We start from the raw sequence: 12,354 nt of genomic DNA on the forward strand, positions 1-12,354 counted from the left end.
CAGGGTCAGAGGTGTGAATTAAAACAACACGTGACCCTGACTGCCTTGGTCAGGGGATGCTGGGGTCAACTGCAGAGGTTGCTCGCCTTTGTCGCTGATAATGAGAGCACTTCCGAGGCTGTTGCCCTCACGCTTGTTCCTTAGACAGCCTTAAGCCCCTCGCCCACATCATTCCATAATAATAGCATGAAGAGCCACCTCCTCGCGAGCACTTTAATGAGTACAATTTCAATTAATCACTAGACGACTTTATGATGTAGGGCTAAGGGACATGCCTGAGACCTCACAACATGTCGTGACGGAGCCAGGATCTGAGGCCCAGTCTCTGGGACTTCAGAAAGCCCAAGCAGCTCTGTGTAATGCCACCTCAAGTCATGAGGAATGGCCCTGGCTGGAGGAGGCTGGACAGCTTGGCCCTCTGCCCTAAGAGCCTCCAGATCTCCCCTCGCTTCAGGGCAAGGCTCCCACCCATTCTGACACTCGTCACATCTTTACTGCACGCCTCCTGGGTGCAAGGTGTGGGTGCAGGGACACAAAGATGCAGAAACCCAGTTACCATGCGGCTCACCACCCAGGGGGACCCACAAGGACCCCTATTCCACCACCACCCAAAACCTTCCTGTTCTTAATGTGACCTGTGCAGCCTTCCCAGTGCTCTGGCCAACACATTTCTCCTTCTAACCTTCTATAGGGCCCATTACCCAAACCACCCAACCTTTGCTTTTTTTCTGCTTTCTTTCACTCGGGAGTCATTTGCATGTCATTTGCATGTGAAAGGCACTGGGGATACATTAATAAGACGAATTAATAAGACATGGTCTCTGCCCTCATGAAGCACAGTCTAAGAGTGGGAGACAAGCATGTCATCAGTGCAGGGACTGAAGTGCCCTGGGACACCACTTCCTCACTCACCACCACAAAGACACAGACTCAGTCTTACAAAGTGGCAGCATGAAGTAAGGGAGGGAGACCGGACCAAGATGAAAAGAACTGAGTTCCAAGCTGGTGCCACCCCCTGAGGGAACACTGGAGAAGTTACTCAGTTTCTTCAGCTGTAAAGTGGGAATAACAATACTTAACCTGCCTACCTGATAAAATGTTAGCGATGTGCTTTGTTAAATGAGATTAAGTGCATGACAAGCTTTCACAGGTTACCGAGTATTCTACAACTAGGAGTTATCATTATATTTATCTTCTGTCTCCTGCGATGCCTGCATAAATCTGGGCACAGAGTAGATAGTCGGTAAATTTCAGTCAATTTAAATTGAATTGGTTCAGATACCCCCATTTACCACCCTCTGATAGTACTGTGGGCTTTTGAGGCCGTTGTCAATCTAATACTAATAATGCTTGACCTGCCTTGCTGGGGGTTGGCTGTGAGGACCAAGTCAGGATGTGAAAGTGCCTTAGAAGCTATCAATATAGAGCCATACTGACTCTTGGGAAAGCAATTTGGTCTCCCACCTTGGCGGGGGCGGGGGCGGGGGCGGGGGCGGGGGCGGGGGGGGGGGGCGCTGCACTGAGGGCCTGATGGTCCTGACTGTGGAGCCACAGACATGGGGCAGCCTCCCCCAAGCCCTAGTCCCATTGCTTTTGGGAAACAAAAATTGTACTTTCCCCAGTTTAGGCTCCCAAACCGCTGGGTTGCCTGGGCCGAGATAGCACCTGTGACGTAGGCATGGTCTCTAGAGGGACCAGGCCACCATGTGCCCACCCCGCATTAGCCCTTCACCTCTCATTTCAGCACCCCTACCCCACGGAGGATGAGAAGAGGCAGATCGCAGCCCAGACAAACCTCACCCTCCTGCAAGTAAATAACTGGTGAGTTATCACCCGCCCATAGGCTCTCAGATCCAGGGGCCACTTGCTTGGCAAGGGAATGCATAGCAGGGAAAAGAGACAGCCTAGCTCAGCCCAGCTACCACAGCAGTCCTCCCCTTTGGGCTAGAAGCAGAAAGCTAGAATCAGCCCAACTGCCTAGAGCTTCATCTGCAGCTTCTCAGTGCCCTCTGCTGGGAGATTGTATCAGGACCATCACTGGAAGCTTCTTGCTGAATAGAAAGCCCAGCCCCGCCTGCACTGCAGACACACACAGGAGGAATGCAGGCGTCCAAGCTCTGGAGGAGCCGCCAGTGGTCATCTGGTCTACCCACCACCTCTGCGAACTGAAAAACTACAACATTCTGCAAAGCTCGGGTGGGAAGGAGGAGGGAGAGTTGGCTGTTCTGACTTCACAGGCATCTGTTTTCCCCTTCTCTGTGTCTGGCTGGGTTGCCACAGAAATCTCAGAGAGCAAGATCTGGTTGGGTGGGGGTGGACCCAAGATTTGGGGCCCCTGATCTGAGCCCTGGGCCCTGGAGAAAAGTCAGGGTTTCGTGCTTCTAAGGGGACCCCTACTTCCTCTGTTCAATCCTGATGAGTCCTGAGCAGAGATTTCTGACCCTCCTCACGCATCCTTCCCATGCTGCTTCGTGGATACCAAGCTCCAGGTGATTCCATGAGCCCTGCAGTGCCCAGGGCTCTTCTCCCAGCTAGGCTTTCACACCCTAGATGAGCCCCCAGTCTGTTCTGTACAGTGGATCAGCTGCTGAGAGTCTGGAAGAGGCTCTCACTCCCTGCACGTGCGCGCACACACACACATGCACATGCACACACACACACAAACCCCACAACCCCGGGGGGTGGGGGGAGGTGACTAACCAGGTCTCTACCCTTACCCCTGGGCAGGTTCATCAATGCGCGGAGGCGCATCCTGCAGCCCATGCTTGATGCCAGCAACCCAGACCCTGCCCCTAAAGCCAAGAAGATCAAGTCGCAGCACCGGCCCACCCAAAGATTCTGGCCCAACTCCATTGCTGCAGGGGTGCTGCAACAGCAGGGTGGCGCCCCGGGAACGAACCCGGACGGTAAGAACTGGGGGTGGGTGTACTCTAGCCTGGGGCTGGTGGGCGGACCTCCTGGACAGGTTCTGCAAAGACGCAAGGGCTGACCATCCCCTTGCCTCCATGGCAGCGGCAGCTTGGTCACAATAGTGATCTCCATCGAAGGATGTGCGCAGGCCTGAAAGAGGGGGATGTTTTTGCATATACTGTCACAAACCAAAAAGCAACCTCACAAAGACGAGTGGGAGTCCATGGTCATCTGAGTCAATGACTGCTCAGCAGAGCCCCCTCCTCACTCCCACACCCTCCCGAAGTTCTGTCACGCCCATGAGTGTCTGCACGGCTCCCCAAGAGCCAGGGCCATCTATAAATACCGAAGCAGGCGGCTGGCTTGTGAACGGAGGCCAGGAAGAGCTTTGTTTTCCCAGCTTCTCCATCACACCCTCCATATACACTTTTCTAATTGCCGGTCGCCTGGTGCACAATGAATAATTCAATGAGCCAGACGTTTTATAGCTTGGCACGTGAAGATAGCTCTGTGTGGGAAGTGGAGTGGAGGTGTGCGCGTGCACGTGCATACCTTCGTGTGCCTCTCTATGGTGGCGTTCGGGTTCCTCTGTGCTGGGCAGTCGCCATGTCAGGTGTAGCGGAAACACACGGATTTTGAGCCAGACAGACCAAGGGGAGAATCCCGACTCTGTCGTGCCTGACCGTCCCCTTGAGCTAATGCCTTAACCATCAGAGACTCAGTTTCCTCCTCTTTAGAATGGGGATGATAAGACCTACTGTGCAGAATTGTTAGAAAGTCAACGTATTTAACATCCTTACATAGAAGGTGCTCAGTGAGCGGTAACTAGGCGCCGCGCCGCTTCAGGGGGATGGGGGGGGGCTGACAAACGCGTGGGCCGGGGGGGCTCCGCACCTGCGAACTGCCAACCACTCCGTGGGCCGGTCCCTGCCACTCTGTCCGACACTGCGCTTCCCGGGCCTGAGCCTTGTCTTCTCCTCCCACGTAGGTTCCATCAGCTTGGACAACCTGCAGTCCCTGTCCTCAGACAACGCCACCATGGCCATGCAGCAGGCTATGATGGCCGCACACGACGACTCCCTGGACGGGACGGAAGAAGACGATGAGGACGAGATGGAGGAGGAGGAGGAGGAGGAGCTGGAGGAGGAGGCCGACGAGCTGCAGACGACGAACGTCGGCGACCTAGGCTTGGAACACAGTGACTCCCTGGAATAGTTGGCAGCCCGGATGGCACTGGTCACCGAGCAGGAGAGGAGCGTCGTCAGGAGGGCTCCAGGGTGGGAGGGAGGGGGGCACCGCAGGCAGCGCCGACGAAGTTGGCCCTAGCTTCCCCCCAATCAGCAGCTTGAAGAAAGGCAGAGGAGACACCTGCTCCTCCCCAACCACCAAGCTCCAGCGAGCACCCCAGCCCCACTTCCCTGAACTGCAGAGGACTCCGTCTGCGGGGCCGCTCGAGCAGCCCACACGGAACGGCAGGAGTGAGAGCCGGACTCACCAAATCCCTGAGGACAGATGGCACCCGCGCCCCCCCACCCCCCCACTGAAGGACTTGAGTTGTTTCCAAGCCCCGCACTGTGAGGCGGATCGGTGCCGTTCAGAGTGAGCCTTGCCAGGGACAGAGTTAGGAGGAAAGGGAGAGTCAAGGGGGTCCGGGTTCCACCCCCATGAGGTTCTCAGCTCCTTGACAGACATTCAAGGGCAGGAGGAGTCCAGACGCATCACCAGTGGCTAGCAGAGCGGGAGGCCCTGAGGCGCCACATCCCGCAGATCGGAATGGGACCTGGGCTCCCGAAGGCTCCGGCTCATTCCTCCAAGGACCTGTCTCAGGCATGGGCAACCGTGGACTTGGGAGAGAGGGCAGGAGCCACACAGACACCTTCTCTCTCTCTCTCTCTCTCTCTCTCTCTCTCTCTCTCTCTCTCTCTCTCCCCCTGAAATGAATGGTAAGCTGGCAGGCTCGGATTGTAGGGGGTTAAGAGGAATCCCTTCCCCTGGGTTGGCTCCAGGACCCAAGGAGATGGCAGAACTGAGCTAGGAGCCATATCAAGATGACTTTGGGGACCACAGCCATCCCTAGGTGGTCACAGAACTCAGCTCCTGTAGCAGCAGGACAATGGTGTCTTATCCCAGATGTCCCGGCCCTCAGATGGAGCTCCTCAGATGTCCCGGCCCTCAGCCCCCCACGGCCGTCCCCCCTGCTCCCAGGCTGGCCCCACCAGCCCCCATTTTGCTCTCTTTCTTCATTCTATCCTTCAGAGAAGGCAGAAGAAACATTGGAAAAGAAGCATCCAGTCCAGTGGGAAGCCAGGGGTTGGAGAAGGTGCTACATCCCTCTTCCCATCAATATCTGAAGTGTGGGTGAGGGCCCAGAGAAATGGTGCCCCAGCGCCAAGGGGTGCCCCACCCCCACACACCTCGTTGATCCACCCACCACCATGACCCGCAGCACTGGAGGAACCGGGGCTCCCTCGAGGAGGAGGCTTTCCATCACCTGCCCTAACTCACCCCCTCCCACCCCAACTTCCAGGCCCCCATGATTGGCACCCCCTCCTCCCCTCTTCTCCCACCCCTTGGCTGTGAATGACAGGACTGATCACACGTGTGTTTTCCAGTGGATTTTAATTTAATGGACTTGCAGTTTCATTTGTAAATTGTGCATTGGCCATCTCCTTCAGTGGCAGGATGCGAGTGGCTACCTGGCTCAACCTGAGGGGACCCTCAGGGCCCTCTGGGGCTTCCCCTCCCCCACCTGGTTGGGGTGGAGCAAAAAGATGGTCGCTTTCCTGAGGTCTCCCTGAAATGAATGTATTTCTCCCCCAAAAGAGCTGATATTTAATGTTTTAATAGGGATTTTTGAGAAACAAATAACCTTATTTATAATCTGGGTGATCCAATCATTTTTTACTCCCTTTTGATGCCATAAGTAGAGGAAAGTCTAGCTTTTTTGGCGTGAGACTTTTGCAATGTGCAGTGGGATAAAATACATTTCCTTTTCTGGTTCGTCTTTCTTGTTCTCTCTCTCTCTCTCTCTCTCTCTCTCACACACACACACACACACACACACACACACACACCCTTTCACCTACCCCTTTGGACAGCGACACACCCAGCACAGGCACACCTGCACACATGCCCACACACCCTCCTCCCAGCCCCTCCACCTGCCTAATGTTATGCAACCTCCTTCTGATGTATCCACCAAACCAGTACTGAATGTGGCCGAGAAGTTTTCAGTAAATCTTATTACCTACCATAATTCTGGTGCGCAGTTCTTTTTCCATGGTTAGTGGTTAGTGGGACCTTGGACCGGAGAAAATTTGGAGGCCTCAGCCTACCTCTTGTTGAACTAAATACCCATGGCAGGGAACAAGGTGGAGGGCTCTCTGAGTGACCTCAGTTTACCTGTCTGGGCAAAGAAGACAGCCACGTTTGGCACACTCACTGCATACGTGCCGGGCTCAAAGACAAAGAGATTAGGGAGAGGAGACCAGAGGACGCTCTGCACTGCCCTCTCCTGGCAATTCTCCCCCATAGCAGTGGCGCGCTCAGAATGTGGTCCCCTGGTGCACCATACCCTACCTCCCTCAAAGGCCTTTGCTTTTCCCTGAGGCATCCTAGGCTCCAAGGGTTTTCATCCTCAAAGCTGGTGGCACCACTGCCCCTCCCCTAGTTCTCCCACGTCCACCCAGGGCCCAGGAATTGGAAAGGAGAGGAAGTCTTGATTGCCACTTTTAATCCTAGAGCTGTGTCCAGAGAGGAGCCTGCCTTTTGAACCCCAGGGCTCAGCACTGTATCCTCCGGGGGGGCAAGTGGAAACTTAGGCACAGCTCCTAACCCCAAGTAAGCTAGCTTTCCTGTTACTTTCAGCCCAGACTTTTCCTTATCTGGGCACTGTTGGTGAGATGTCCAGGGCACCGGTTTAGGAGCAAGAGGGACCATCCCTTGTTCACATCCACAAAGGCTGGGGAGTCTGCACTTACCTGTGGACACCCTCCAGCCAGGCTGAAGGTGGGGAAGGGAGTGCTCACATGGGCAAAATGGGCCTGCCCGCAGCCCTGATGACTGCTCCCTAGGTCACCGCTCTCAAAGAGCCCAAGCCTCCCGTCATACCAAGAGAGTCTGCAAACAGAGACCCCCACCGCTAGGCAGTAAGAAAGTCTCAAGACCCGCAAGAAGATTGTACCTTAGAGCCCCACCTCCCAGAGCTGGGAAACCAGCAGACTTTCAAAGAAGTGTTTTCCAAGGAAGACAATGTTAAAAGACATGCCATCAAAAAAAAAAAAAAAAAAAAAAAATCCGTGGCCAAATTAATCTAGGATGAACTGCATATTCTATTTTGCTGGTGGGGTTCCGTAAGACGCACTAGTGTAGTAAAGGCTCTGAGGAGTCCTGCAGGAAGAAACCTGTTTATCCTGTTCTCCAGATTTATTTGCCTTTTTTTTTCAAGTAATATCTATTCGAGTTTTACTGGTATTCCACAAAACAGTCTATGCAACACTCTTCTAAGAAATTACAGAGTAGCTGCCCCAGCCCCTCTCACCCCTTCCTCAGTTTTTCCATCAAGTTCTGGCAGCTTGTCAACCATGCCACCAATGAAAAGGGGGTTTCCCAAACCATTTGAGATGTGGAAGCCCCCTCTCTCTCCGTGCATGACCAAGTCCTACCCAACCCATGGAGAAGATGTGCCACAGTCCCTGTGGAAGTACGAGAAAAGGGACAACGCAGGAGGGGACTGGGTGCTGGTGTCAGGACCCTGGAAACCGGGCCAGCAGACTTCTGGCCCCAACCCCGATCCCAGCAGGGCAGACCTATCAGGTTGGAAGCTTCCTGCTCCTGGGAGCTGATGGCCGGAGCAAGAGCTATACTGCCTTGACCAAGAGATCCCTCTGCTACCTTGAACACGGCCAGATGAGGGCAATGGTTCTGTCACACTCACTCGTTCACCCGACGTGTATTTACTGAGCACCGACTCTGTCTCAGGCAGCTCCCGATACAGAGGATACAACTGGGATCAACAAAGACAAATTTCTTGCCTTCAGGGAGTTTACACATCCTAGGAAAACACCGAGACTGATTGTGTGTTGGTAACATCCTCCTAATGGTTAAAATATGACCTCATCCTGGTCCAGTGAGCTCGAACGTGTTCGTTCAGAGTTGCAAACAAGACTCTCAGGTCCGATGTGGCATTCGGATCAAATACAGCTCCCAGATATGTTTTGTTTGGACCCAATATTGTTTCTAAAAATTTTTGTGCCAACATCTAAAAGATAGAGAACTGCAACTCAGGACCTATATTCCTACACAGCCACAGCAGGGTGTAATCGAATCATTGCTACCCCTTATGATGTGCTCTCCATGCTGTCACGACATTGGCCATCCATGTGGTCTCCCCAACATTGACAATGAGTGCCACTTGCCACGTTCAGGTCAGGTCATCACTGCTTGGTTGGCTCATTGGTTAATTATGCTCCCCACTCCCTTTTATTTTTTTCCTTTTTTTTTTTGACTTTCCTTCCAGTATCTGCATTCTTGCTTTTAAGAAAGGAACTATTTCTCCATACCCACTGCTCCATCAAGTGTGATAAAACAAAACAGTCCAAGAGGCTCTGCCTTTGAAAAAAAAAAAAATCCGAGAGAACGTGTCTGTGGAAGAGAAGATATTCCTACCTTTCATTGCAAAGTATGCCTGTGTCCCTCATCAGGCATCTTCACTCTTGTCACCTGCCTACCTGGCCTCTACAGGCAAACATTAACCCTGGGGCATATAACCTGCCAGGGTTGCTTGTTATATGCAGATTCGATCCCGTGACCAACTTTTTCCCAGACTCCAAGGCGAGATGCCTAAGGATTTTGAGAAACACTACTCTCAGAAAATAGTTTTTGGAGCACCTGTGTGGCTCAGTCGTTTAAGCAGCGGACCCTCAATTTTGGCTCAGGTCATGATCTCAGGGTCGTGAGATCCAGCTCTGCCATGGGCTCTGTGCTGGGTGTGGAGCCTGTTTAAGATTCTTTCTCTCCCTCCCTCTGCCTCTTCCTTCCCCCGGCCCCCCGCCCTCTCCTCTCAAAAAAAGAAAAGAAATAGTTTTATGTTGCCTTTTAGAAATTACTTGTTTATAGCTGCTCCCTTAACTTCCTTTCGCTATATAGACTGCAACCCCATTTTTCAGCCAGTGAGATTCGCAGGTGTCTACTAGGTACCTGGCATCATACAGGGGAGAGAGGGCAATTCAACTTTGCAGAGCCTCACGGGCAAGGGATCATGGAGGACTGGCAGAGAGAATGCCGATCGATCGCGTCATACTCTGTGCATTTCCACTCTGACATCTTATTTCCATCCCACAGATAAGGCAGATCTTATTATACCACTTTCAAGTGTACATATCTTATAGTTTTATATTTCTCAGCCTTTCCTGGGCCAATCTCATTTAGCCCCCTTGCAAATTAAATGCATCTCATTAAAGTGAACCCATTTAGGACAATGCCCTTCAGGTGTGTGCATCTTTGTACATCTTTCATTTTAAGACAAGTGTTTGATTTATTTTTCATCTCATTACACTCTTTAAAATTATGTGCATCTCATTACACTCAGCGCGGTGAGACGACTTATTTCAGGTGTAGACATTACACCCAGTATTATCAGGCAAGAATATTTTTTTTCATTTCATTACAAGCCTTACAATTTATGTACATCTCATTACAATCAGCCATTTAAGACAATTCCCTTCAGTTGTGTATATCTCATTATACCTTTTCATTTTCAGATTTTTATTTCATGTTATTACACCCAAGCATTAGTCAGAGAACTCACGTCAGGTGTGCATATCTCACATCCACCTGTTATTTTGTGAATTTCAGGGTGGTGGTTTCTCCCATAGCATTGCAAACTTTTCATTACACGGAACTCATTTAAGGCTGGCTCCGCCCCCCCGTGGGCCTCCCATGCTCCTTTGCAGGGAGAGGAAGAGCCCTGGGTTCTCCAGGATTTGGTCAAGACTCTGCTAAGAGCTCCCCTTCAGACACACACGGACCATCTAAGTTAACTTCCTCACTTGCACATTGAGGGGTTAGAGGAGATGGTCGCTAAGCTCCCCTCAGTTGATGCTCCATGAAACTAGTCCTGCGGATGATAACGTGGGTCCCCACCTTCTCCTGGGGGGGGGGGGGCGGGGGATGCTCCGCTCTCTGGACAGCCCCCCACCCCTGCTGGAGAAGCTGGGATTGACATCACCGTCCAGGCTTCCAGCAGCCAGGGGGCTTCACGCTTCTGCTGACCTTCTGACGGGGTCTCACTGTGTATCCACTCGGGGTCACGTTTTGGAAGGAGATGGAATAAGTTGGCTCTCGTGCTGGAATCTCCCAGCACCTCGGGGCCCGCGGCATCCTTGCCTCTGGTGCAGCCCCACCCAGGAGCTCTGGGCCCGGAACACCTAGAATTGCTGGGCGGCCATCTGGAGCTGCAAGCTCCCAAGTTCTGTTCTCCGCTAAATCAGAGTCTCCCGGGCTCGGACCAAGGTAGGTGCACTGTAGACAGCACCCCAGCGATTCTGAACCCCTGCCTCACCCAGGCCCGATTTCAGAAAAGGGTCCGAGGTAGCCGGTGCCCTGAGCAGAAAATGCCTGATGCTCTGAGTATTGCCCCTCCCAGGGGTGTTTGTCCACAGCAGGGATCCAAGCCGAGAGGCAAAAAAAAAATCGTTTCTTAGCCCGGAGAGGGTCAGGAAACCCAACCTGCTCGACCCATATAGGAACACACACACCGTATATTGTCATCTGCCTTTACCGCCCACCCCCAGCCTTCCGGGAGCCCCATGCCTCCCAGGCAGAAAGGCTACATTGTACACAGAGCCACTCAATCCCTCTACCTTCCACCAGGTTCCCAGATCTGCCTTCCGGAGACAGCCCAAAGAAGCAGAACCTCTCCAGACTGGTTAAATGTGGTCTTCAAGGCTTAGTGAATATGTGGGGAGCAGCATTTTAGGACACCTGCAATGCCTTTCTCGAATCTTTTGAACTAGTCCTCACGTTCCCACCTGTCTGGCCTAATCATAAGGCACGTGAGGTTCTCTGGGTCTGGGGTGGTCTGTGTGTTTCCTCTTCTGTCTCTCTACTTGCCTCCTTAGCAGTGAAAATAGAATCTTTTTGCTAAGTGCAAAAATACATGGGACTTTGCACCCTCCCTCCTGCACCACTCCCCTTGAATGAACCTGCTGAGAAATCAGAATATGACCCGGCTCCTGCCTCTTTGCTTTGTCTCCTTGTCCAGGGGTGCCCGGAGGCCACAGGCTGTGGAACCAGCAGGTGCCAGTACTCACTGGGCCACCAGAAAGCAGGATTTAGTGAGGACAGAGGGTAGGGGGTAAGGCTGAGTTTAGGGGAATAGCCCACTCCTTCTCTTGTCTTGTTTTCAGCTCCTCTGAGCCTACGGGATTGAAAACATGATCAGGTCCCCAACAATAGAAAGGCCACAGCGCCCAGCCCTTTCTCTATGTTCCTTGAAGCTTACTAGTAAAAAGTACAATTTACTGAGCGTTTAGCATATATGCAAGACACTGTATTCAGAATAACCCTGGGAGAATTACTGATCTTAGTATTCCCATTTTTAAAATGAGGAAACTGGGGCTCAGAGAAATTATTGTCTCAAAAATTATTTAGCTAACATGGGGGCGCCGGGTGGTGCAGTCAGTTGAGCGTCCGACCCTTGGTTTCGGCTCCGATCACGATCCCGGGCTCGTGGGATCAAGCCCCACTTTGGGCTCCATGCTCAGTGTGGAGTCCGCTTCTCTCCCTCTGTCTCTGCCCCTCCCCCTGCTCTCGCTCCTGCTGTCTTTCTCTTTCAAATAAATAAATAAATCTTTTTTAAAAATTATTTGACTAAAACATAGTAGAGCTGGGATTTGAACCGAAGGCCGAAACCCATGCTCCTCCTATGAGGTAATTTGTCCCCCTAAGCCCCAGCATGACCAGAGCTGGCCTTCGGGGTCAGAGGCAAGGGCCCTCCTCTTCCCTGCAATCTCAGAGGTGCCTGCATCCTTGCACCTGCCTTCGCTTCTCTCCTCTAAGCACCCCACATGCAACAGCATTCAAAGATGTGGCATCCAAACCTTAGCCTGCTTCCCCCAACCCAGCAGAGCACCTACCCCGGAGCCCACCAGCTCCTCACTGGAGCGACTACATCTGGGGGAGGAGCAGGGGATGGGGTGGGGGCAGGGACCGGACCTCCGCACACTTTTCTAGGAGCTGTGCTTCGGAAAGGGGGCCCCCAGAGCTCATCTTAGAGAAGAGGCTGCCGTTGACCATCCACAAACTGGGATAAAGAAGTGGACAACAGCAAGGCCGATTGGCCAGTGGCTGACGGCTGCTTGGATGTGTTGTAGAGACTGCAGCGTGGGGTCGGGAACCACTGAGGCCCGGCGATCTGTCGAGGATGACAGCTGACATCCAAGC

The 12,354-nt window shown here is 52.7% G+C and overlaps 1 protein-coding gene across 19 annotated transcripts in view; it reads left to right on the top strand.

Moving 5' to 3' along the window:
* The window catches only part of PKNOX2 (PBX/knotted 1 homeobox 2), a 304,609-nt gene extending 298,461 nt beyond the window's left edge, over positions 1-6,148 (top strand). For all 19 annotated transcript variants that reach the window (XM_027581284.2, XM_027581295.2, XM_027581285.2 and 16 more), the window contains 3 exons: positions 1,745-1,821; positions 2,728-2,906; positions 3,899-6,148. In XM_027581284.2, coding sequence (XP_027437085.1) covers positions 1,745-1,821; positions 2,728-2,906; positions 3,899-4,125 — 483 coding nt within the window. In that variant the 3' untranslated portion in view covers positions 4,126-6,148. The remainder of the gene's footprint in view (positions 1-1,744; positions 1,822-2,727; positions 2,907-3,898) is intronic.
* Positions 6,149-12,354: the final 6,206 nt, after the last annotated feature.

This window comes from Zalophus californianus, chromosome 11, assembly GCF_009762305.2.
Source record: "Zalophus californianus isolate mZalCal1 chromosome 11, mZalCal1.pri.v2, whole genome shotgun sequence".
Taxonomy (NCBI): domain Eukaryota; kingdom Metazoa; phylum Chordata; class Mammalia; order Carnivora; family Otariidae; genus Zalophus; species Zalophus californianus.